The following is a 25,515-nucleotide window of genomic DNA, read 5'->3' as shown; positions in this document are numbered from 1 at the left end:
CACTTTTCTACACCCTTTTCCCTTAAAACTCATTTCATTACACAGAAATAATTCTTTATGAGCCTCTGGCAGCTGGAGCCTTGGATTCAACTTCCAACCATAGCAATAATTAAACACCCACATGAGAACTGGTACACACAATGAACACTCAATGACAGAGAGCAAAAATCAATCATCCCCACTGCTGAGGCCCTGCAGAAGCACTTCCCAGCCATCATTCCTTCCCAATGTCAAGACCACAGTATCACCTTGTTTGGCCAATGTACCAGTACTTCTCGCTGCTGCTTCTTCTGGCAAAGAAGCAAAGCTGCTACTGCAAACTAGTGGTCAAGTTTTATTCTCCAATGGAATCTCTTCACACAAGGTTCCCCACAGACATTTAGAGCCCTTGATTTCTTTGTACCATCCAGCAAAAAGTCCAGGAACAAATAGTGAAGATCAATTTCAGGGATGTAAGAATAAATGAATCATAAATTCCCATTCAGCATAAATTTGGTCTTTCAGGGAAAAATATGTAAAACCAAATGACCACACTACCAAGAACTGTGCATAAATTCAAAGACTATGGAAAGAAGAGTGTGAGTGATGACTTTAGCATAAACCACATTCACAAGCTGAGAGGTCTAAAAAGTTTCTCCTGGCCCACAGTGGTGGCTACAACACTCATTAGCTAAGCCACCTTCATCTTAAAAATAAGCAATTTATTAGTCTATCAGAACAGTGCTTCAGAATTGCATCTTCCTAGTAAGAAACTACATATCAATCTCTAGACTGTTTTTCCATGATCAGTGTATTCTCATATCTCCCATAGTCAGCATTGTTTTGCTTTAATATCTATATTCAGCCAAGCAGCTTTAACAGGTATTTCTCCCTTGACAGTCCAGTAGCATCTGTCCACTCGCTCTGGCTAAAACTGCTGTGTTCCTTTATTCCTAATAAATGGTAATTCTAGCAACTCATTTCAATCCCAACCATGCCTCTTCCAGCTAGAAGCCCTTTCTCTGGGAGCAACAGGGGATTGGAGAGTAGGAGTGAGGGTGCAGAACAGGCATTCCAGAAGATAATCTCGGAATTTTGGAAACCTAGAGAAAGTGTCCCTAACTTCACTGGAAAAATACCTCATTAGACCCACACATCCAGACCTCTTGGGTAACACTCATAACTGTTATTCCTTACCTGATTTACACTCCTAAATTATTGTAGTGTAGTCAGAAAAACCCAGCATTATTAAACCAAGCAGATGTTAAATGCTTGCAATGCCCATATATAATGCTTCAAATGCCCATATATAATGCTTGACCAAAATCTCCTGTATCTCCTTTTCACCACTGAGCAGCTGCCAAGTAAAAGTGAAACCACAAACATGAGACAACAACAATGGTGTGTAAAAATGTTAAGTGTAGGAGTTTCAGTATTGCTACTGAATAAATACTTAAGACTTGATACAAACAATTTACTTTTAATGAGGCAGAGAAAAGACTGAGATTTCATTAGGGAGATAGTAAGCATGCATGAAAAACTAAGCTTTTCTTCTGTATATGTATTGAGTTAATCTAGACATTTTTCCATCATAAAACCTTTTGGCTCCACATTCCCACAGATTAACTTATGTTTTATAGTAATTTGATTCAAACTGCTCTCTCAGGTGAAACTGTTCAACTATAAACAGACCAACATAAAAAGTAAGGTTATACTCAATTGCTTTACCTCTACAGAAGTTCATTGACCATATTAGGTATGCAGATATCAATAACAGAACTCATTGAATAACCTTATTTCTTATTTAGGGAAATTTTTTATATAAAAATTGTTTTGCGAATTTTTTGAGGACTGACTGTAATTTCCTGATACCACCAAAAAACCTGTAATGTTTCAGTACAAAAAGCATCTCCTAACTGGCAAATAAAAATGTTGTCATTCAAAAAGAAAAAATAAAATCTAACAGACACAGGTTTCAGTAAATAAAATTTAATAGGTATGCAATTAAACATTGGAATAAATGTTCTGTTACTACCTTATTATACTCAACCTAAATTAGTTTCCACAGCTTATTTTCCATTTCTTAGGGGTATTCCCAAGCATAGATTAAAATACTCAACAACCATTTTCAGAAATGTTCTAGGAATGAAAAAATACATTTATCAAAAAATACTGTTATAGGAAACCAAAGGTTTTAATTCTGAAATAGTTTGACAACTGTAGAGATTTGTTAACTAGTTCTGACAAAAATACCAACTTCCTAATGAGTAGGTCTGAACACAGCAGCATATGAGAGAAATCCTACTTAACAGACCTGCTTTAAATACAGATAACAGCTTCCAGATACTCAATTTTTTTTAAATTCTCTGATGTCCATATTAAAGCTTTCTAAAAGGAAAGTGAAAATCTCTTGAGCTATTGGCAAAAATACATCATTTATATTTACGTCTTCCTTAAATGACAGCTAGAATGTGACACAACTTTTGGAAGTTTGGTGATTACTTTGAATCTGACTTTGGGCAGCAACAATCTACTGTTGGACTCTGCCCTAAAGTTGTTTAGAAGGAGGAGTTCATGGCTCTTCAAGAGACACTACCTTGCACAGGGTATAGATACTGTACCTTCAGAGGATAGGCTCTCTGAACTCAAAGGGCTGCAACCCAACAATAAAAGTATTTTGCAAAGTCCAGTGACTCAAAAGGAACCCAAGCAGAGTCTGACAGCATTTCTGCTGTACTGCAATGAATAACCAAAGCAGGTCACAGAGACCTCCACTCTGCAAAGAGAAATAAACTCCACTCAAGTATGAGAACACACGTCCAGGAGGTACCCAGAGCCTACGAAGTAATTATGAGGCTCTGCTCACCTCTGAGTTAAACCATTAACAAATACACTATAACCAGCACTTCCTAAACATACTGCACTGATCACCTTTCTGCATCCAGGCCAAATTAAAAAGCTGGGTTAAAATCTTCATAGAAGCTTAAATGACCTCTGAAATAAGTGAAATTTTCCTTTCTTTAATCAAAAGCATTGGACTGCTCAAATTGCCGTATCTCCATCTGGCACCTACAGAGTATTTTCAGACTCTAGGGTATGCATGCACTCTCTAAGAGTCCAGCAATTAATTTTAAACGTGCAACATTTGAAATAACTCATAGACAAGAGAAGTAAGAGTGCTGTAGTAACAGGCAAAAGTAACAGAATCTCAAAATCACATAAATTAATTCATTAGAGTCAGTTACATCAAATGAAGAATTGCTCCAGAGGTATGTTTAAGGTATCCAGATGATTCCCCATTTCCTCCTAGAACATATTCTACACCTTTATTTACAAATATGCACAAATGTGCCTGTGTATGAAGCACTGAAATAGGTATATGAATATATGTAAATAAGTATCCCCTTTAGAGGATAATTAATGTTTTCATGGTGCTTCTTGCAGCAGAACATAAGGAAAAGCAGATGTGAACCTGAAGACTCTCTTCCCTTACAGCTCTTTTCCACTTACTCTTCTCTAGCGCTTCTCCAATTGTACATTTGATATTTGTAGCAAAGTCATAACATAGAAGCCATCACATCTGCTTTCAATTAAAATTAACATCTAGAGAACATCATCAACATTCAACAAAAACAAAACCAACTTATAGTAACACTATGCTAACCACAGTTACCAGCGAGTATCTTTTCAGAGAGTCAGGCACGTTTCTAATTTGAATAAATTTGCATCTACTATAAAATTCCAGTACTGGGGACTGAGTTACAATCCGGCTCAGCTCAATGCAAGTCTACTCAGTCAACTACTACCTTGCATCTCTATTTATCAGAATGCTCTGTGTTTAAATGACAGCAGTATTTGGGGCACCTGTGAAGTTAAGTCTGATTTTAGTCAGTACCAAGAGGTATAAATATCTGAGCATCATAAAAACTCAGTAACAATCTGACACTACTGATATAAATATACAGAATTTCATTTTTGGTAGCAACCTTACATTGGATACTTATGGCTACAAAAATGAGTTTCACAGTTCTTCGTTTTTTGTTTTTTTTAATGGACCCAGCAATAAAGCAATTGCTACTACATCATCCCAGTTTTATAAGCATACACCTGTGCTTCACTAGATCATAGTATAAATTTCTCTCAATCAAAGGGCTTCTAATACTAATGACTTTAGAAATTAAAGAGAATTATAATTTCATCATAAATTATTCAAAGTACTAAATACAAATGGCCTCATTAACACTAGGCTAGCTTTGAAAATGAGTAAAATATTATGCATGGAAAAACAAATATTCCAGTTTCCCTAATCTCTGAAATCTGAGTTTAAATTCACAACTCTGCCCCAACACCAGCTATTGCACTTTGCGTCAAAGCATCTAAGAAAACATGATGTATTTAAAAATCAAGGTCTTCCCCCACAAACTGTATAATACTTGAATAAATGACAAGACCAGACACAAGGTTCATACAACATATCTTACTCAATTTCTGACACAAGATACTTGGAAATGCTACCTAGATAAAGCTACACACAGCACACATGCTTCTAGAAGTGACTACAGGATGGGATTCCAAGTATGGGTAGCAATTTCCTAAACAGAACAGGTCCATAACCAGCACAGCCACACGGAAGTGCTGGAGCTGCTGGAATTCCTTAGCCAGGCCAAAGGATGCTTTTTCTTTACAGACCACTTCTACAGATGCTGTACAAAGCAATGGCTGAACACCCTCATTGTTACACAGGCAGAGGATGTCTGGTAACACATGAAGATTTCCACAAGCGAAGGAATTCAGGAACTGATTCCACAACATGAAGTGAGGATGGAGAGGAATTTTAAGTGAAGTGAACATTTTTTATGACAATGAATTATCTAATTAATAATGAACAGTATTACCATAATTGGAAAAGTAATAGTAATTTGCTATTATTCCAAAGCTAATTTATGCACTGTTAATTTTCAAATACTTCCTTCAGACTTGCTCTAACTAAAGGTAACATCTCAGAATAGTACTGAGCTTCTGTAATGAGTTCCTTTTATATCCTCAACATTCCTACTTTTTCTTGAATTTGTGCTTGCAGACATTTTATTACCATATTCCCCTAAAGCAAATACGTTCAAGGCAACAATAGCACATTTGGTTCCCATAACTTGCATTCTAAAGCTACTTATTTTTCATTAAGATGAAATTAACTTGTAATTCTGTTTATTTTTAGGAAAACCACATGAACATTTTTCACCAAAAAAACACCCAGGATACATAAAAATGAAAAAACCTAAACACAGCAACACCACATTCTAAAATAGTGAGTAAAGGCTTCTACTGGAACACCAAAATGTCAAGGTATGGTTCAGGGCTTTGGAAACTGTAAGGGAAAGGATTATACCTCTAAGCAAAGGAATAACAAAATCAAATTGGTTAAATAAAAATTTTAATTTTAAAATTAGTATGTTAGCATGCCCTCATTTGTGTCCTTAGTTATAGCTCCCTCAAGAAGGATCTAATTTCCAAAGAATTGTAAGAACTCTATTGTAAATCTGGTTCAATGATATCTCAATCTGCCCACCACATTTCAAATTAGACTATTAAAAATTCAAACAACTAATGGGAAAAAATATGGGCAACAATACCCTAAAACAATGATAACTCAAAGAATGCATCTAACTCAGTGCATATAACAATTCATTCTACATGTTTCATTCCAGACCTATTTACTTCCAAAAACTCCCCTCCAAACTTCTGCCATAAATACTTTAATGCAAATGATCCCTACTATGTCATATAACCACTACCATAACAAAATTAATGGCTCCCCAGTAGTAAAGCAAGAATGAGCCCAGGCATTCAGCTGCACAGAATGCTGGCTTCATGAGAGATAACTGAATTGAGGAAGTTTGTTTCCACATGGGAAACAAGTATTCCTCAATATTTTCTACAGACACCAGATATCTGGTACTTTGCCAAGTGAACCTTGTGAGATCAGTTATTGCACAATGTACACAGAGTATTTTATTTTTCATTACAGAACAAACTACAGGCTTCTCTTTTCCCATTTCCTTCTGACTGAGGGACAAGAATAAAAGTATTAAGGGCAAATTTTTCCCCATGCCTACTCTGTGCTCTCTTTTCCTTACTCTCCCTTCTAATCTGAAACTCTTTTCTTCTTTCTGCTATGAAAGATGATGCTTTGTGTTCTTACCACAGTGAGAGTAAAAGTCATAGATTTATAGAGAGAGATCCATTTATTTATATTTTTTATCTGAATTTGTATATATACCCATTGTAATGACTGCTCAGTGGAAAGACAGTAAGAAACAATCAGTTTTGATAGGAATAGATTCTTCCCTATATAACTCCTTTTCTCTAGTGTTCCATTTTTTCTAATATACTGCTGTCTAGAAGCCAGGAACTCCAGACAACATATATCCAGAGACTATGTATGTTAGACTAGACTGCTGTTTTCTTCTGAGTCATTCCACATGGAATACACAATACAGTGAAGTAGACTCAACATATGCAACACTGGCTATATCTCACTTTAATTAAGAGCCTAAACAGTAAAGCTTCTCCTCTGGATTCAGCTATTTCTGTTCTACAACTAGAGAAATTCAACCTGCAGTAAAAAACAAAACAAAAACCCCAAACCAACCAACAAAAAAACCTCCAAAAAAAAAAAAAAAAAAAAAAAAAAACCAAAAAAATTAATAAGCCAAAAAAAAAAAAAAAAAAAAAAAAAAAAAAAAGTAGTGACTAGAATGACCCAAGTCATGTAGCTAATTATAAAACAAACCAACCAATCAAGCAAACACCACATATGCACAGAATCTCTCATATTAAAGACCCAAGAGACTCCCCTTCCATGCTTCATACCTGGAAGATTTTTATAATTATAATATAAATATCAGTTTTACTCATTTGAGAAAGCCTCATGCTATTTCAATACATGTAACAATCCAAATAATTTTTAAAGACACAATACATTCTCTAAACATGAAGTTTAGGAAGCATTTGAAGAAGTGGGAACAAGGCAAAGACAGGTTTCCCCAAAATTTCTGAATACCCCACACTTCATACATCATTCCACATGTAAGATTGAGATAATGCTAAATTAATTTGATTAGTTTAGTGCCTAATCACATCCCTTTGACTAGAATGGATGAAAACATAAGTGATGTCTACTAGAGGCTAAATGTACCCACAAGGTATCCAACATTCAGATTTGAAGATAAGATCAGACACTTTTTGAGACATGACAGCTGTCAAGAGATTATTTGGTACTGTTTCTCCCAGTTCAGTGGCACTGAAGTTTATCCAGAATGCACTGCAGTGTAATCCTTGTGACACTTTACACGTACACCTATAATTCTCTGTACTTGCAAAAATGAAAGAAAAACTGAATAAAGTTCTGATGGTAACAGCTCTTTAATCTCTCAGGAACTGTCATGCTCAATGATGCACAGCCTGGAGAATATACTGAGTGCCTTCAAACAAGCATTACACACTGTGAACTCCACATCCAAAGAAAAAGACGTTTTCAAAAATTTTTTTAATGGATAACTTTAGCACCCATGAGCTAAAAAGCTTGATTTGCCTTTCATTATTGCTAATCAGCATATAAATATTCCAACAAAAGCAGGTGTTTTTAGATTCGACACTGGAGGGGGCTGAGAGGGGAAGACTTTTCCAACTCTTGAAAAACACCAGATGGAAAGGAAACTCACAAAAATAAAGTATTGAAGTAACTCACCAGAATTTATACTTTTTCATCATTCACGAAGCACTCAACCTCTTACTATTACAGGTTTCTAAGGGCAACCAAGAGGATGAGATGTAAGAGAGAGAAGTAGATGGCTTCAAGCCCTAGAGAGCATTTTATTGGAGTAGCCTCATCCTCTGGGCAAGATGACATTGAAAAGGAGGGGATGGAGGGAGGATTTGGTTTTTGTTTTTACACAGCCTGCGTCTCAATGAGGCTTCCCACAGTGCTACATGAAGGGTTTGTCTCCTGCCCTCCAGTCTCTCCCAGTGGATCAGTAGAAGCTGAGGCCATGTCAGTGCTCACTAGAAGGCAGCCCTGGTTCCACAGCTCTGTGGTCAGTGATGCTTTCTGCACTCTGCAGATGAGCTTCACCAAGCCTGAACATGAGGCAGCTCCTAACAATCCCATCATGACTTCCTTACTTATTTACAGAAGTTTGATTTCTTTCCAAGCCCTAGTTTATGACTAAAGATCAGTTTAAATTCTATTTTCTAAACAAATATACTTAGGCCTCTACAGAAATAGAAAATGGAAAGTTTAAAACTCAACTTTACAATAAGCTGTTGAAGTTACTATTGAAACAGCTCTTTGTGACAGGAATAATGAATATTTAAAAAGCTTCTTTTTTGACCCAGGCATCTGCCTCATTCCCCCTTCTTCATGCCCCACCTCTTTCTCCAGTATTTTCACAGAGGCTTTGAGGAATGTAACTGAAATGACTTGAACTCTCAATCAACCCTTCTCAAGGAAGATATTTAACAGCATCGGAAAGGAAAAAAGGTGCTTCCTAAGGAATAGATTTCCTTTATGCTGGAGTTATAGTTGCAGCATTCCATTCATAGAACCTCTTCAAAGCATGGTAATCTCCTCAACATGGCAGAGCCAGTAGTTGTGTGTAAGTACATCAATAGCTGCTATTCTAATTGATGAAAGGCTTAATCTCCATGTAACCCAAAATCAGAACCTTTACTCCTTCTGCAGAAGAAAAACAAATCATTAATTTTCTGATCATTAGACAAGTTAACCTATTACTCTGAAACTGACCCTGAAGGACCAAGAGCAGATAAATCTGCTGATGCTATGACTTTTTAATCAAATTCCAGTTTAGAGAGTTTCACCTGTGTGTAAATTTTGAATAGTTTCACTGAAATCCACAACTAATTTAACAACAACAAAAAAAAAATCTCAGATTTATAACTGTGGTTTCAAGAAGACCTATATCAAAGAGGGAGGGAGGGAGGGAGGGAGGGAGGGAAGGAAGGATGGAAGGATGGAAGGATGGAAGGAAGGAAGGAAGGAAGGAAGGAAGGAAGGAAGGAAGGAAGGAAGGAAGGAAGGAAGGAAGGAAGGAAGGCTGATTCTCACTAAGATTCCATCTTTGCAATTTAAGATTGCTTTTGGCAATATTTAATATACAGAAAGTAATTTTGCTTTTACAACTGTGATAGTTTTCTCTCCCTTCTGTATTTCTGTTATTGGTGAGTGTGGACAGTTCACAGAACAAATGTTTACTAAAGAGCTAATGATTTGTAAAAAGAGGTCTTCATTTCATTTCATTACCAGAAAAATATCTGTCAGGGACATGCACCTCAGTCATATCAGAAATGGAAAAAAACTAAATGGAGTTTGTGGGTCCCAGTTACATGGGCTGCTCTCTCCCCAGAAAAAGTGAGCTGCAGTGCAGCTCAGAGGTGCATTTCCGTAGTCTATCTTAAAAGTACACCTTTTGAGTCATCCCTCAAAGGTTATTTTTGCATTTCAATGTCTCTTGTATGTAATTTCATGCTACCCAAATCATAGATTACATGGATTTTAGTTTATTTCTTATTAGTCCAAGTCTTCCAAGTCACTTCTGATGAATTTCAATGGCATTATAGCGGTACTAAATTATCTTCTTTTTAGAAGGGCAAACAGTCCTCCCATATTTGTGGTATCAGGCTGTCTTGGAGGCATTGTACCTGTCTCTAACATCCATTCTAAGGTAGTAAGAAGAGGAACATTATCATAGTGTTACAATTCATGACAACCTTCCATGATATCAAAGAAGCATAGAATCTTTAGGGTTGGAAAAGACCTCCTAGGTGATCACCTCCAAACCATAACAATCCCCACTTTGTCAACTGAAGCACAGCACTGTGCCACATCCCAGCACCTCCAGGGATGATGGCTCCACCACCTCCCTGAGCAGCCCATTCCAATGCTTGCCAAAACCACATTACTTCTGAGGAATTTGCATTCTTCGGGAATTTGCTCATTCATCAAATGCTTCATTTGTTGTGAACGCAAACTCCATGACCAACAACAAAGTGCAATAACCTACACAGAGCTTTATCTGAACATTAGTTGGGTCAGCTTCCCAGCTAAGCAATACTCCTGAGTTTATGTGTGTGGGGATGAGAAAGCAACATGTCTGTGGATGGCAAAAGCTTCTTCTTCATGCAGTCTTTAATTCTGGGCCATTCAGTCTGCCAGGTAGGGAACTCTTGCTAGGTATCCACTTTCATTTATCATTTTTTATCCAGGCTTATGAGAAAGCAAAGTGTATTATCACAGCAAATTGTCCATCACAGCTGAGATTGGACAAAGTATTACAAAAAGAAATGCCACTCTGTTCACTGGGCTTACACACACCTAAATTGATTAAATATGTAACAAATATTTTCCTAGTGTGTGAGGAATCAAAGAAGATGACAGATTTAAAGAAAGTTGCATACTGCCAGAGCAGCCAAGTATCATTTTGCTTTTTGAAAATTTTAACTGCTTAACATTAAAAGAAATTATAGGCAGGCATACAAATGATAAAAATGCAACTCTGAGGCACATTTAATAAGCTACACTCCTCAGTAAATTGGGAAATGAATGGCACAGCAGATGAACAGGGTATATTACTCAACAACAACACCAAGTCCTTTTTTCTAAAGAAAGGCAACATACACTGGAGTCCTCATATCATCAATTCCAAATTACTGAATCATGACATCTTTAATGTGCTGTGTGGTGTGAACATAAATATATGGAAAATCCTGGGCTACAATTTCTTCCTCTGGAAGAAATTACAGGAGAAACTTTCTGATGACTGTGTAATTTCACCTGACCTGTTCATAAGTTTGCAAAGGGGTACACAGTGATATCTGGTGCTTAATTGTGCATTAATGAAATTAATTCACACACCATTAATTTAATTAATGAATATTTCTTCAAATAAGCTTCCTGTCATCTTTCCAAATTTTAATTTGGAACATTATTCTGCATACTGGCAGAAGAAATAAACTTAGTTGTGTAATCATCCTTCACAGCTAACGATGTCACCAAAATATCACATCCTTGTGATGATATCTCTCTTTTAAGATGACTGTAAGTGACAAAAGCCCTGTGCAGTCATGTTCTTAGCTTTCTTCTAAAAGCTTTAGATCCTGGTGCTCCTGAGACTAATCTGAATGAGCACAGAAACATCTGGTTTTTACTTCTCATGTGAAAGCCATATTCCCATGGCTGCTACAAGAAACCATGAGTGAGTCAGGTCAACGCTGAAAGCAAGAAGAATAAATAAAATACTATGGACAGAAAGATGTCTCAAGTCTTGCCTTTCAATTTAATAAGGGTATTTCACATACTGGGGGAAAAAGAGTAACTTCACACTTTCCTGCATGCCACTCTCACAAGAGCTGCATACTCGGGGTCACATCCCCACCACAGGCATCTCACAGATCATCACTTCTCTACAGCAGAGCAGAAGGTGAAAAGGAAAAAGCACAGGAAGAAGGCACAGGATCTATCTGGCCTGACACAAATACTGCTAGGAGCCTAACAACTTGACTCACTAGCAATTAAACTAATTATGTCTCACTTTTGAATGCTTTGTGGCCTGTCTTTACACCTCCCTGCCCTACTATACCTGCTTCTCTCTAACTCTGACATCCCTGTCCCACACCTTCAGTCTTGACACCACCCTTTTTCTAATGCCTCCTCAAAACAAATTCCTTTCTTCCAAATGTAGGAACCAGTCAGTGCTTCTCAATATCCAGACATGGTAACACTAACAGCATTTTAACCAAGGGAAAGAAAAAAACAATGCCAACCCCAAGCTGACACTTTTATTTCATTCCTAAAAATAATTTTATTTTGTTTCAGTCTCCTTTTTAAATTCAGAGAAGTAAAAAAAATTAAAAAGCCCACCTTACAACTACTTTAGTGTCACACAAAGGAAAACATCTAAATTGATGGCTTGGACCAAGAACAACAAGTTATGAAAAGCCTGCGGCATTTGGAAGCTCATCCTACTTTCTAAATATCCTCTGGGAGTTAAGCATCCTGTTGGCTTCCTGTTCTCCAAACATATTGTGCTGTCCACACATTTATCAATCTCTCATATCAGTGCTTTTTACTATGCAGTGTTCTGCAGTATGGCCTTCCTGAATTCAATGGCAGTCTTTTCACATCTAGCAATGCCTCTGCAGCATCTCTCTGATACCAGGCATGCAATGAATCAAGCTGATCAAGAATGACTGACCTCTCACCTCTCCATTTGTCTGTTTGTCCTTACACAGGGAGCACCCCTGAATTCTAAAAAGCAGTGCAGAAATGGGAATTGCTACCATAATAGCTAATGGAAATTTCAAGGGCATCAGGTTCCATGTTGTGATTTGGCAGAGGAAATTTCAGCATAAGTGCAGGAACACCAGAAGCAGATCAATTCTGCTGGAAACATGCATAGACTCTTTAATTCATTATCTCATATTTAACACTAAAAAAAAAAAAAGTCCATGATCACACAGAAACATATAGAAATAGGCTGGAAAGAAATCAATACATATCTCACATATAGTAACATCACAACAACCCAAGAGGACAGACAGAAGAGAATCTAAGAGGATGCAAAGGCAACAGAAAGATGAAAGTACAACAAATATGGTATTTTGTTGGAAAAATACTTTGGTGCTTTTCCAATTTGTGAATAAGAGATAAAAAGCATCTTATGCTCTTCTAAGTAGAACATCTGCCTATTTCAATACTTTTGAATACTAATATCTTGTACAGGCATTAATTTTAGAGATAATATATCTTTTAATTAAAAGTGCAATTTTAAAAAAATGGGTAGTTGATACCCTGCAGCATCTGTGGAGTTCCCTAAATTATCTTCCCAAATCTAGTATTTTTTTACATCTACATATTGATTTTAAAAATCTAATGTCTATATATTATTTCTTCTTGTAAAGAATCTAGTCCCAACCGATTGACTATTAATTTCTAAAACACCACTGAGTATTTGGATTTCATATCAGCAGTATCAGGTTTATAGGGTTTGGGACTTTGCTTTCCTGCCCCATATTTCTTTTTTTTTTTTCTTTTTTTCACTAACTAAACCTAAAAAAACCTAAAACTGTTTTCTGTGCTGAAATATTACAATGACAATATCATTGACTACTCTTCATTTAGAGCTATCTCCATAATTACCAGCAACTGAAAAATCAGTCCTGCACAGAGTAGACCATCTTCTGAACCCTGAAATGCAATGTAAGGAATTCCTTAACTCTACTTGTTATTACTCTGTAGGCAGAGAGAAACATCTAAAACGAACACACAGCTATTGTTATTGCATTTAGGACTAAACACACTTTATGCTCATCACATACTTCCTCTCTGATTTCAGTTCTTTACATAAGAGCTTATGTAGATAACTGCTGCTGACTTGAAATCACCAGGAAGTGTTAAGGCTTTACATGAGCATATTTATGTTTTATTTTTACAAAACTATTGTCATTAGTTTTGTGGTTACACCTCCCATACCTCAACTTCTTTTTAAAATACCTTCTCCACCCACTAAACACATCTTCCCAGAGGTGTTCTAGCATTTCAGACTTTCCAACAGCAGCTTCCTTCAATAATGATAATGTCTTTTGCTTTCTTTTCACCTCCAAATAAAAATAATTAGGTGTTTCACAAAATCAAATCACATTCTGGTGGAGAGGCTACAGAGAACAGTAGTAGATTACCAGAGATCTCATAGCCACTGAGGAGAGTGAAAAGGCCTGGACAGTGGTAGGAAGAGAAGATCTCAGCTTTAAACACCAAATGGAAAAATTTGGAAGATTTTTTTTTTCTGTTCAGGATGAGCTACAGATAAGGGAACACAATTAGCAGCTCTTCCAGGCTACACAGGATCTTCCAACGAGACAACAAAAAGTAACCTCATCCTTCCCCTACACATTGCTTTTGCTGCCTGTGTGTGGGAGAGGCAAGCACTGGATTAGCATTAACATATGCCAGTCTCTGCTTGCAGGAGAAATAATTTGTCCTTTCCAGGAGAAGCTGTCTCAACTCTGGTTAGCAATGGGTGGGTGTGCTTCAGGGAATTCACAGTAAGCACTGCATCCTACCATAAAATGGCACATGCCTTGTTTCTGTTTTATGATAGTCTTCCACAAAAACTCATTAAAATAAACTTATCCCTCGCTATCAAATTGGTTTTTAAAGAATAAGATCAGATTTGCCTAGTTGGTCAGAGACCAATACTGCTCAAAGAACTTAAAGGTTTGCTTAAAAACTCAGTCACTTAAGTCTTCAAGAATAAGGAAAAATGAGATGAAAAGGAAACTATTCATCCACAGATAAAAATTACTGATAGTTAAGAAATCAGCAGAGTAACACATACACAGAAAGAAGACAGCTACCAGACTGAACAGAATGGTCTTATAAAAAGCACAACAAAAAACAAATAACCATACCTACCCCTCCAAAAGCAATCATTTTAGGATGCAAAATTTTTTCCTTTTTTTTTTTTTTTTTAAAATAAAGAAAAAGCCTCAAGCACAAGACTGGTAGAATTTCTGGTTGACAAGGCAAGCCTAAATTTGCAATCAAGAGGTGAGCACGACTCTTGAGGCTCACAGTCCACTCATCTTCACATGTTTCATAAAGTGTGAGCATCAGCTACCTATCAACAAAATTACTCTGAGTTGACACACCAGAATGTATTTCTTACTTCTGAAGTTCAGCCAAAAAAACTGTATTACCCCAAAGGTGACAAAACAGATTGGCTTTTCTGTTCTCAGAGGACAGAGATGAACTTTGCTAACCGAGCTGCTGAGGACAGGACTTAACTGCAGCACACAGAAAATCTGCTTTTCACATTCTCCTACTCACAGGAAAAGTCACCACACAAATAATTACCAGCAATATGAGTAAAAAAGACTTATTTTTGTGTAAGGTCAATCCAATACCCAGCTATTCCTTAACTGAATGATACAATAAGATCTCGTACAGATGACCAGTTCATGAGACATCATTTGAGTTTCAAAGAAACAAGGGCCAACTCTGTTACTCAAAGCTCAGTCTGCCTTTCCTTTTCATTTAATGGACAGATTTCATTATTATTGTTAGTTGTTTGCAATCACACATATCACAAATGTTCATACTACTAAGGTAAGGCATGATGCTGAAGTACAGGATAGTGACCAATTTAACATTAAATGAGACAGTCCATCTCAAGCTCCTAAAGACTATCTTCAAATAGTCAGTAGCCCTTTAAGAATACCCAATTCCTAATACATGCTGCTTTTTATTTGGAGGATAGATATCTACTACTTAATGCTCTTAGAAAGCTCCCACTGAACTACCACAGCTATATTAGATGAGAATAGTGGCACACAACTTAAAATGGAAAGGTATCTTGTGATTAAATGCTGCACCCAAATCACATGTCAGGTTTTTCTTTTTTAAAACCATGATACAAACTGAAGCTGATGTTTTCCTTGCTATGATAAACATCACAGAAGCATATTGATCCCCATTACTTAACAAGAGAACCTATATAAACTCCTGCTGATTCCTTTATCCGTTTCTAAAGCACAATTTAAAATCCTACACTGCAGATAAGAGTATACTGCTCACAAGATTAAAGTCAAGGTCACATATCGCACATACACTGCTGCCTGCGAAACAGCGATCTGTTTCACAGACTCCACATATATTTTTAGAAAGGGCTGCTCTAGTCATCAGCTAACAGCCTTTGAATTACAGAAGTGAAGATAAACTTTGGCTTAGAAGGGAAAATTTAAGGCTTCTGTGCCCAAACAGACAGACCCCTGCAGATTTAAGGAAGCAAAGTAGTTCTTTTTATCTCTTCAAAAAACCTGAAGGGGAAATCCCCAAAAGAGTATGAACCTTATTTTCCTTCTGATGAAGCTAAGAGTGAAACACCCCAAGACTTGATATGGCCACAGGTGGACCACCTTTGAGAAATCCTGGCTTCACAGTATGCCTGGTAGCTAAGCTGGTGTTCCCTCCAGACATCTGTTGCACCTTCTGCTCAACAGGCACCTGTGCAACTCTTCATACTAAAGTGACAACAGAAGCACCAGCACCACGTAAGCAATGGTCTGTAACACAGAAAAGATTTCTGCCTTCCCCAGGGAACACCATTTGCACAATATGTCCTTAGTAAATGCCACAAAATATTAGCAATCAGGAAAAAGGGAGTATGTTGATATGCAATAATTACTTACACATGATGCTAATAAGAAAATGACACTTCCTGTATCAAACGTTAGGCTTAATTCATGGTTATCTAGAAGGGGACCCCAAAAATTCTGCTCACATAAAAAGTGAGCAGCAAAATCTGGATTTTTAACCAGCTTTAATGAGGGAAAGATCGTTAAGTCATGCCCCAAATAAACAGGGCACAGGCTGAGAGAGTGAGGCTGCTCAGCCTGGAGAAGAGAAGACTCCAGGGAGACCTTCCAGTACCTAAAGGATGCTTACAGGAGAAGTGGAGAGGACTTGTACTGTTAGGACAAAGGCATGTATTCAGAGAACACAGGGGAATGGATTGAAACAGGAAGAAAGTAGGCTTAGATTAGCTGTTTTGGAAGAAATTCTTTACTATAAGGGGAGTGAGGGACTGAAACACGTTGCCTAGAGATGTTGTGGACTCCTCATCCCTGGAGGTGTTCAGGGCCAGCCTGGGTGGGGCTTTGAGTGACCTGGTCTACTGGAAGGTGTCTGTCCATGGTGGGGGGTTGGAACTAGATGGTCTTTAAGGTCTTTTCCAACACAAACCATTCTATGATTCTATGATTGCTGTTAAGTCCCTAAAGTAGCACCTGCTCTCTTTTGCCCCTGAAACTAGTTAAGGTTGCTCTTTACTAGAAGGGATAAAACTGCAGAAGCTTTGTGCAGTAGACAGACACACAACAGAGATCAACACTATGAACAGGTGGAGTTCCTATAGTGTATCACTGTGTGTCCAACCAGAATTTATCCAGAGAGCTGATCCAAGGCCACCAGAGATGCAAAACTTCTACCTCATCCTGCAAACTGCATGTTCTGGCAGGCCACTGAAAATGCTTGAGCAGGTAAATGCTAGTTTTTTCTAAGTCACTTAGAGAATGTTCCTTTATTATTATAATTGCTATTATTGCTATTGTTGTTGTTATTATTATTATTATTATTATTACTATTGCTGCTACCAACCAGTACATTAGCCACCCTTTCTTTGCCTTGTTCCTGCAAGGCAACAAAACTGAGAGCTTTAAAAGAATTTTCATTACATCAACATTAGTGTGTTGAGACCTTTGGAAAGTGGGGAAACATGGCTAAATAAAAGGAGACCAAGAAATAAGTAAAAGCAGTGTGCTTCTTGTCCACAATGCTCTGCTGTCAGCCAGTTCCTGTAGTCTGTCCTGGACTAGTCCAGTTACTCAGCTTTGAGACAAAGAGATGTTAGGCAGGAGACACTAGGCCTAGGAATCTGTCCCTGGGCACCTTTCATTTGACATTGCTGGTCCCATTTGAAGGCACCAGTTCCTGACCAGAAATGTGTCACTGGGATAAGAAGTCCCAGACAGGACACCATGTGAATGCACAGCAATCAGTTACATTTCCTCACAGAGAGTTTCCTCACAGAGGTGACACAAACTTGCCAGATGAATGGATGACAATTCATGAATTAGATAACATGTTAAAATTCCAAAGGGGAAATCAAAAGACAGAAGGAATTTGCAGCCTAGGTCACCTTACCATAGATGATAATGTAATTTCAATTAGCTAACATCATTGAAGATTCTATTTTATACCCTGTATTTGTTCATCTCTTTCTAGAAACATTCTAAGTTATCTACATCTTATATCAGCAGGCTGCACAACTCAGAAGACAACATTAGCAAAAACATTTTCCAATAGAGGAAAACTTCTAATGCTCTGCCTTTGCAGTAACCTCCCTTTAGGAACCAAACTAATCCACCAGACATCATTCATTAGCAGATACGCTTTATTTCAAAACTGGGGAGCCTCTGAGAAATGGGCCTGATTTAGAAACTCATCAGTTTAAAGGCCTAAACAATGTTTCAGTTACAAAATAGCCACTTTTCACAATTTAAACCTAAATTTCAGACAAGCAACTTCTCACGTTCAAACTTTCCCTGATGCAACTACTATGTCTAGTATCTGTCTAACAAGACTGTGACATTGAAGAACTTGAAGATTTAGGGAATCAAAGGGCTGCATAAGTTTTTTCAATGTACCTCTAGAGGCCAAGTATAACTCCATTCAATCTAAACACCTGTGCCTGAGAAATCCTGCTCTTATATTCAATCACCAAAATTCGGCAAAATAACAAAAAATAAAAAAAGCAGTAACACAAACCTCTCAAGAGTGGCCTAAGTAACAGTTATAGGGCATCCAAACTGACGAGATTTACTCCACGCTCTACCTGGGGCTTTTTGCTGTAAGAATTTTGAAGTGTCAATATCATGGGCATTGACACTTCTTTAAAAAGGACAAATTACTGTCATATAACCGTCATGATTATATTTCACTAGCAGTATGCACAAGGATGTTTAATGCTGGGGGGGGGGGGAGAGGGTGGTAAAATCTACAAAAGTGGTTCACAAACACCTGTCCAACTGTAAAATTTTACTAGAAATGGGCTGGTTTGCTATTATAATGTCTCTCCTTCCCCTCCCAACCCCTGTCTTCATATCCATATCGAAATCCTGTGCTGAATCCACGGCATTTGTGCCGGAGGGAGGAGGACAGGCAGAGCCGCAGAAATCACGGAGCGAGCAGAGCCCCGCGCTCCCAGCGGCGTGCCCGTGCCCGCCCATCCCCGCTCCCCGCACCAGCGCCTTCCCTCACGGGGCCGATCCGGGCCGGGAATGGCCGCGCCTGCCCCGCCCCCGGCCCGCCCCCGGCCCGCCCCCCGTACCTCGCAGCCGGGGGAACTCGCGCTCTCGCAGGGCGCTGAGCCCTTCGCCGTGCCCGTAGCCGTAGTGGCAGCCGGCGGGGCGGGCGGCGAGGAAGGCGCGGAAGGAGAGCGGCTCCCCGGCCATGCTGCCGGCAGGGCCCGCGCTGAGGGCAGAGCGGCGCCGGGCGGCGCAGCCTGCGGGCGCTGCGCTCTGGGCCCGCTCGGCCCGGCCCGGCCGATCCGCTCCGCTCCGCCCGCCTCCCGCCCCGCCTGCCCAGGGCCGCTCCGGCTCGGCGGAGCCGGGCACCGGGGCGGCACAGGGAGGAGTTTCCCGTGTGAAAGAAGTTTCCCGAAGCGCTGGGAGATCGGTTTGTGGACAGCAGCAACAAGTGTGCCCTCCTGTTGAGGCGTGCTGCGTGAAATACTTCACGGAAATCTCTCTCCCCTAAAGTTTTCCAGTTCAATCTCAGCTTTTCCTGGCACTTGGTGTACGATACTCCTGCAGCACGCCGAGCTCTCCTGGCCGCAGGTGCTGTGAGGCCAAAGTACCACGAGCCAAAGGAGCGGTCTGAGCTGGGCACCAGGGGTAGAGAGAACAGCCCGTTCTGCGACGTGAAAACCATTCCCGAGAAAAACTCTGCTTTGTCAGATAAACTGTAATCATATACTTAAACAAACAAAAAAAAAAAAAAAAAAAAAAAAAAAAAAAAAAAAAAAAAAAAAAATATATATATATATATATATATATATATATATATTTATAGCCAAAGGAATGTGCTTGTTTTGGGGTTTTGTTTGCTTTGATTGTTGTTTTGCTGTTGGATTTTGTTTGGATTTTATGTTGCTTTGTTGTGTTGTTTTTGCATTGTTTTTTTTTCCTGACATGCTACTTGCAAAGAATTTTCCTACTTACAGCTCTGCAATCTGCAGAGCATTAAATGACCTCCCGTGTTAGTCCAATACCAATGCCAAAATTGAACTGCATGTTAGGATGGACCTACATCCAGAAACTGGTAAGGCAGACTCTCATTACAGTGTACAAAATGCTGATAGTGGGATGTCAGTGAAACGGGAAACTACACGGAACAAACTTCAGCCCAAACTGAGCTGTAAAGATTTTCACTTACAAAGTGGTACTGAAATAAAGCCATTTAGAAAATAATAAAATATTTTATTGTAAATTATTTAAAATCATTTTTATGAAAAAATGAAGTATGTGACATATATTGAATGAAAAATTAATAAATTAAATATATGGCATAAAATGCATGCTTATGTGCTCCCTGTTTTATATATTAGGAATTTAAACACATAGCCCTTGGCTTCAGGGCATATATTTCTACAACACTATAAAAATGTGTTTGCCCCTGACTCTCTTCAGGATTGGGGCAGGTATGTAGTGTATGACATCCCCAGGTGAAATAGTACACCTTTCAGCCAGCCAATGATTTTACCAGAACTAATTGCGAAATAAGTTACATCTTAAACATTTCCTTCCAGATGAACAAAACGCTGCTGACAAAAAAAGAACAGTTGCTATCAAGTGGAGGAATGTTCTTGGCTGATCTCTTGACACCACTTAAAAAAAAAACAAACAAAAAACAACAAAACCACAACCAAACAAAAACCCTGCCTCAAATACCTTCTGTGAAATTATTTTAACAGTTTATGCATTGCAATTTAGGAGAACCTATGCCCTCACTATGATTTCTTTATTGCAAGTGTATGTAGAAAATACCTGCTATAGATTTTCCTTCATATTTCTAGATTCCTGTTATCAATTTACAGAGCAATTTATTTATATTGATTGCTATAGTTCTCTCACCATTTTCATATATTGTTTATGTCATGTAGTTGTTTGCAGTTCCCTATTGAAACAAGACTAGTTTTCCCCATCTAAACAGATGACAGAATGCAGCTTGCTGATCTTACTATAAATGTGTCTCGAAGACTGAATTTCCATTCACATTTTTATATAAAATATTGTCCCTCACAATTGATTTCTGTCTTTTCTTCGTCCTGATTTTTGAAGACTAGCCCTTTGGAAGTAACACATACATGGAGACAGCATTAATTTAGAATGTGCTTTGTTTGCACACTGTATGTAGCATGGGGATGAACACTGATTATTGGGGTTGTACCAGTTTCCAATAAAAGGCTTCGTTAATCTGTCATAAAGGCTGACCAGAGTCTTTAGATAGTGAGAGGCATTCAGTCGCTCAGTGTCAGGATGAAAGTTTTTGTGTTGGAAGATTAGTATAACTTCTAAAAAACCAACTAGGCTTTGTTGTTAACACTATTTCTGAGGTAAAAGCTGGAGATTTCATGGAATTTTGACATGAAGCCATGATTCCCAGTTCTGAAGCCTGTCACACCCACCTTGCCTAACCATAACAAGACTATACCAAGGCATGTCTTACAGTTACCTGCTTTGACAAAGCTTTACTGACAAGGCGGGTATAAAACACACAGACTAGTGCTGTAGAAACCTGTGAGCTAGGGCTTTTTGTCTCTGCCTTGGCCTACTGTATGAGCAGGAGAGGGTATCCCTTCCTTACTTATATCTGAGTAGCCTTAGATATAAATTACTGAAAACTGTGAGTCAGAGCTTATGGGCATGATTGGATATTGTATTAAAGAGTTGAGCAGTCTGGAATCATGTTACAGGAAGCACGCAGAATAGTAAGAGCCAAGATAATGCAGTGTATGTGAAAAGTGCAGAATAGGTCTTGGAAGGGAGAGGTATTGCTCTCTGGCAGAACTTTGCCAGCAGAAAGCCAGATTCTCTTTGATCCTCTGCTGACACTGAAAGCACTAGTGAAAATGAATGCTACAGCCATTAAATGATTGCACTGAGGTCAGCACAGGCACAGCCTCCCCTTTGTGCTTCTGTGATAGCAAAGGCATTATTAACTCATTGCAGCCCAGATTACACTTGTTATATGTGTAGGACTGACAAAACCCTTGTTATTATTCATTATATGCAAAATTTAGTTCACTCTGTTATATTCTATTGCATATTGCATCATAGAATGATAAAATACTGTTTTGCTCATTGTAGAGACATCCCAATATGTGCACACAGTGCTCCAGTCTGACTCACTGGTTGATCTGAAATGATGTGCAGGATCAGAAATCTGATGCTGTTGCTTACTAACTGTAAGCAGTTTGATTTTTGGCTTTGTTGGCTATAATGAAAACTTTATCTAAAATCTGCTAGGGCACAGAGAGCAAAAGCCAAGATTATTTGTTAATTTGCTCCTGTCTAAAAAAAAAAAAAAAAAAAAAAAAAAAAGAACAAAAAAAACCCCACCCTAAACAAAGCCACAATAAACAATTTTGAAGAAAAAGAAAATATTTCTTCACTGACATCTGGCATTCTGTTTTGCACACAGATGGTTGTCTTTAGTAATGAAAATGGCCAAATTTCTCAGCAGGATTAGACATGTCATTGTGAACTGTTCAGACATTTGGTCTATGGGAATCTTTCATTCAGGAAAAAAAAACAAAAAACAATTGTACTCCAGTTGTAGCAAAAGCAAGCATGAAAATACAGTTTTGGTGGCTTAAGTGGAAGGAGTCTGTTGATTCAAAGAACAGAAAATGCTTCAGCCCTCAAAAGACTAACTCCAGCTCTGAAGTACATTACCAATAGACTTGGGGTTTATTCCTAAATAAGTTCTTGGCAGAAGAATCACTGAGAAGGCTGTCCCTGCTTGATGGCTTGCTGCATGTTCCCCAATATTACCAAGACTATGACTAAGAGCAACCATAGGTGTTTAGAGCCACTTCAACAGCTGAGGAGAAGCACTGCAGGAAGGGAATGTGAGAGTAGACAGGGAAGCAGCCCCTCACACCACTGCACTGGCAGAGTCATAACAACCCTGTACACCTCTGCATCCTCCAGTCCGTTGTGGTCAACCACTTCCAGGACTGTACAGCCATATGCCTTAATCATTCCCTTATGAGGGCAAGCAATTCTAAGCAAATCCAGATCAGCAGATTGAGAAGACTCCTGAGCCAGCAGGACAGGTCATGCAAGAAGCTTGAGCAGAAACACAGGTGCCACAATGATTTGGTGGGGCTAACCACTCAGCAGGTAGGATGGGTTGCCTGTCAGTTCCCTACCCTTTTTACCTTCCCATTCCACTAATGCTCACCATTTCCTCATAGCTTCAACCTACATGTGCTTCCCACTTCTTCCTCCAGTCTATTTGCAGCACACCTTCTCTTTTAGCTATCTTTGAATTTGCCTAATCCTTGCCTGTGAGTGGTAAATCCTGAAATAGATCCCCATTCCTGAAAAAAGTAGCAATTATCAAGAGATGGGAAAGAAACCCTTGATAGCACAGGTGGCACATTCTGCCCCATTTCCCCACTCCTCTTCAGGCCTGTGTTTTTAAACTTTAAGCTCTGGGACAGAATGCTTTTTTTTTGTATTGTTACTGATTACATCTCTTCAGTGTTTGTTGCAAACAGCCCCTGTTCGGAGGCAAACCCCAGTGCCAGCTTCTGTAGCAGGTGGTGATCATCTAACAGGTTTAGCACTAGACACTCAATGAAAGTATTTAATTCCTGCAAGTGTTATTATTAAACTTCATGTTCAAAGGTTTTAACAGTTATTAAAATATGATTTTTTGCAACAGCATGACAAAGCTTTGTGCTTCTCACGAGAATCCAAAAGTTCAAAGGAAGACTTGATTGCATAAGCCTCTGCTTTTAAAAGGCTGATTGTGTTGCAAATATGACATGCATGGGTTTGACAAACAGTAGCTAGGCCATCTTTCATTAGTCATTCTGACAAAAGAAGATTTCAGTAGAAACCCATTTGCATGCACCTCTTGTCACCCTAAGAGTTAGGCAGGGCACACTAGATAGAAATACAAGAAAAACAGAAGGACTGAATGAAACACAAACCCAAAATATGCTTTAACAAGAGGGACCAAACCCAATATTTTTGGCGAACCTCATACCCCCTATGTAGGTCAGAAGTGAATATAGTTGGGATTCAGGTTTTGTCACTTGTCCTCACCCTTAACACCTGTCCAGACGGGGTAGTTTTATCATGAGTTGCCTGTTATAAGTCAGTAATGTCCACAGAAATCAACATGAGTGATAATGCAGGGTTGGGTTCAAAATTATAGTCTTCATTTCATAACACATCCAGCATGACTAGATTTGCAAATGCTTGCAGCATACAAATGCTTTTTGCTTTAATGTAATGTATCCAGAAAATATAAACACTTTCTATCTCTGACAAGGCTACAAGCTTTGTGAAGATATTTTACACTGAATTATTAATGTGGATTGGAGAGTCATAATCTTGCTGGTTGAGGCTTAGTGATACCGACTTTAAATGGCAAAATGGCTTTTTACAGTTACAAAATCCAAAACATTTCATAAATACACATGCAGAAGTGCAAAGAAGATTTCTCTACTGCATAGAAGTTGCAACACATCCACATATATGTTGTTTATAACCATGAAGCTTATAATTTATACCTGTTATCACAAGTTTCCAAAAGTCACTCCCAGCAGGTTAGCTTTAACACACTGGCAACTTTGTAAAAAAAATTAATTCTGTCTCTCTTTGAAATATCTTTACAGACTTAAAAATGTCCCTAAATATAGGATAATGTTTCTCATCCAACTTCCCATTCTTAACCTTTCCATTATCATTTGATTGTTCAGCTTGAAAGATTCAGAATTTTTTGTGCAGACTAAAAATCAATGTGCAACAAATATATGATGAGCTACTCTTACCAGTTGTGCTTCATTACTTTCAATATATTGCTTTATTTTTAGGATATTTGCTGTGTCTGGTAGGTAATATATTTGATGTCCCTCTTCAAATACAAATTAAAGTATATTTGATGCTGTTGACCAACTGTAAGAGTTTAACCACAGCCAGAAACTAAACTTAAAACAGCCACTTATTCCCTCCCTGCAGTGGGATGGGGAAGAGAATCAGAAGAGGAAAATCAAGAAAACTTGTGGGTTGAGATAAAGACAGTTTAGCAGGTCAAGCAAAAGCCATGCACACAAGTACACCAAAACAAGGAATGCATTCTCTATTTCCCATGAGCAGCCAAGTGTTCAGCCACCACCAGGGCTCCATCATGTTTGTGGAAACTTGAGAAAACAAACTCCATCACTCTGAGCATCCCCCACTTCTTCTGTCTTCCCTCTGCCTTATCTGCTAAATATGACAACAGCACAAGTCTATGGGGCTGGATGGAATGCACCCAAGGGATCCTGGGAGAGCTCACCAAGCCACTTTCCATCATTTACAGAATCACACCATAATCTGAATTGGAAGGCATGCAGAAGGATCATCAACTCTTCAGGTAAATGACCATATGGGTATTGAACCCTGGCATTATTTACTAGCAGTCTTAGCTAACCAGAAAGGTCCCAGATGACAGGAAGTTAGCAAATACAACACTCATCTACAAGAAGGGTTGGAAGGAGGATCCCAGGAATTACTGTCAGCATGACCTCAGTGCCAGGGAAGGTCCTGGAGCAGATTGTCCTGAATGCAATCACATGGCACAGACAGGACAATCAGGAGATCAGGCCCAGCCAGGGTGGGTTT

General features: G+C 38.6%; 1 protein-coding gene across 2 annotated transcripts in view; it reads right to left on the bottom strand.

Moving 5' to 3' along the window:
- The window catches only part of MOCOS (molybdenum cofactor sulfurase), a 209,312-nt gene extending 189,743 nt beyond the window's left edge, over nucleotides 1–19,569 (bottom strand). The window contains exon 1 of one of the 2 annotated variants that reach the window (XM_056483842.1): nucleotides 18,942–19,569. In XM_056483842.1, the coding sequence (XP_056339817.1) occupies nucleotides 18,942–19,543 (602 nt within the window). In that variant the 5' untranslated portion in view covers nucleotides 19,544–19,569. The remainder of the gene's footprint in view (nucleotides 1–18,941) is intronic. The other variant, XM_056483843.1, reaches the window with a different exon arrangement.
- Nucleotides 19,570–25,515: the final 5,946 nt, after the last annotated feature.

This window comes from Oenanthe melanoleuca, chromosome 2 (genome assembly GCF_029582105.1).
Source record: "Oenanthe melanoleuca isolate GR-GAL-2019-014 chromosome 2, OMel1.0, whole genome shotgun sequence".
NCBI classification, from domain to species: domain Eukaryota; kingdom Metazoa; phylum Chordata; class Aves; order Passeriformes; family Muscicapidae; genus Oenanthe; species Oenanthe melanoleuca.
Note: the sequence above shows the minus strand (reverse complement) of the source record. Positions and strands in the feature narration are given on the sequence as shown.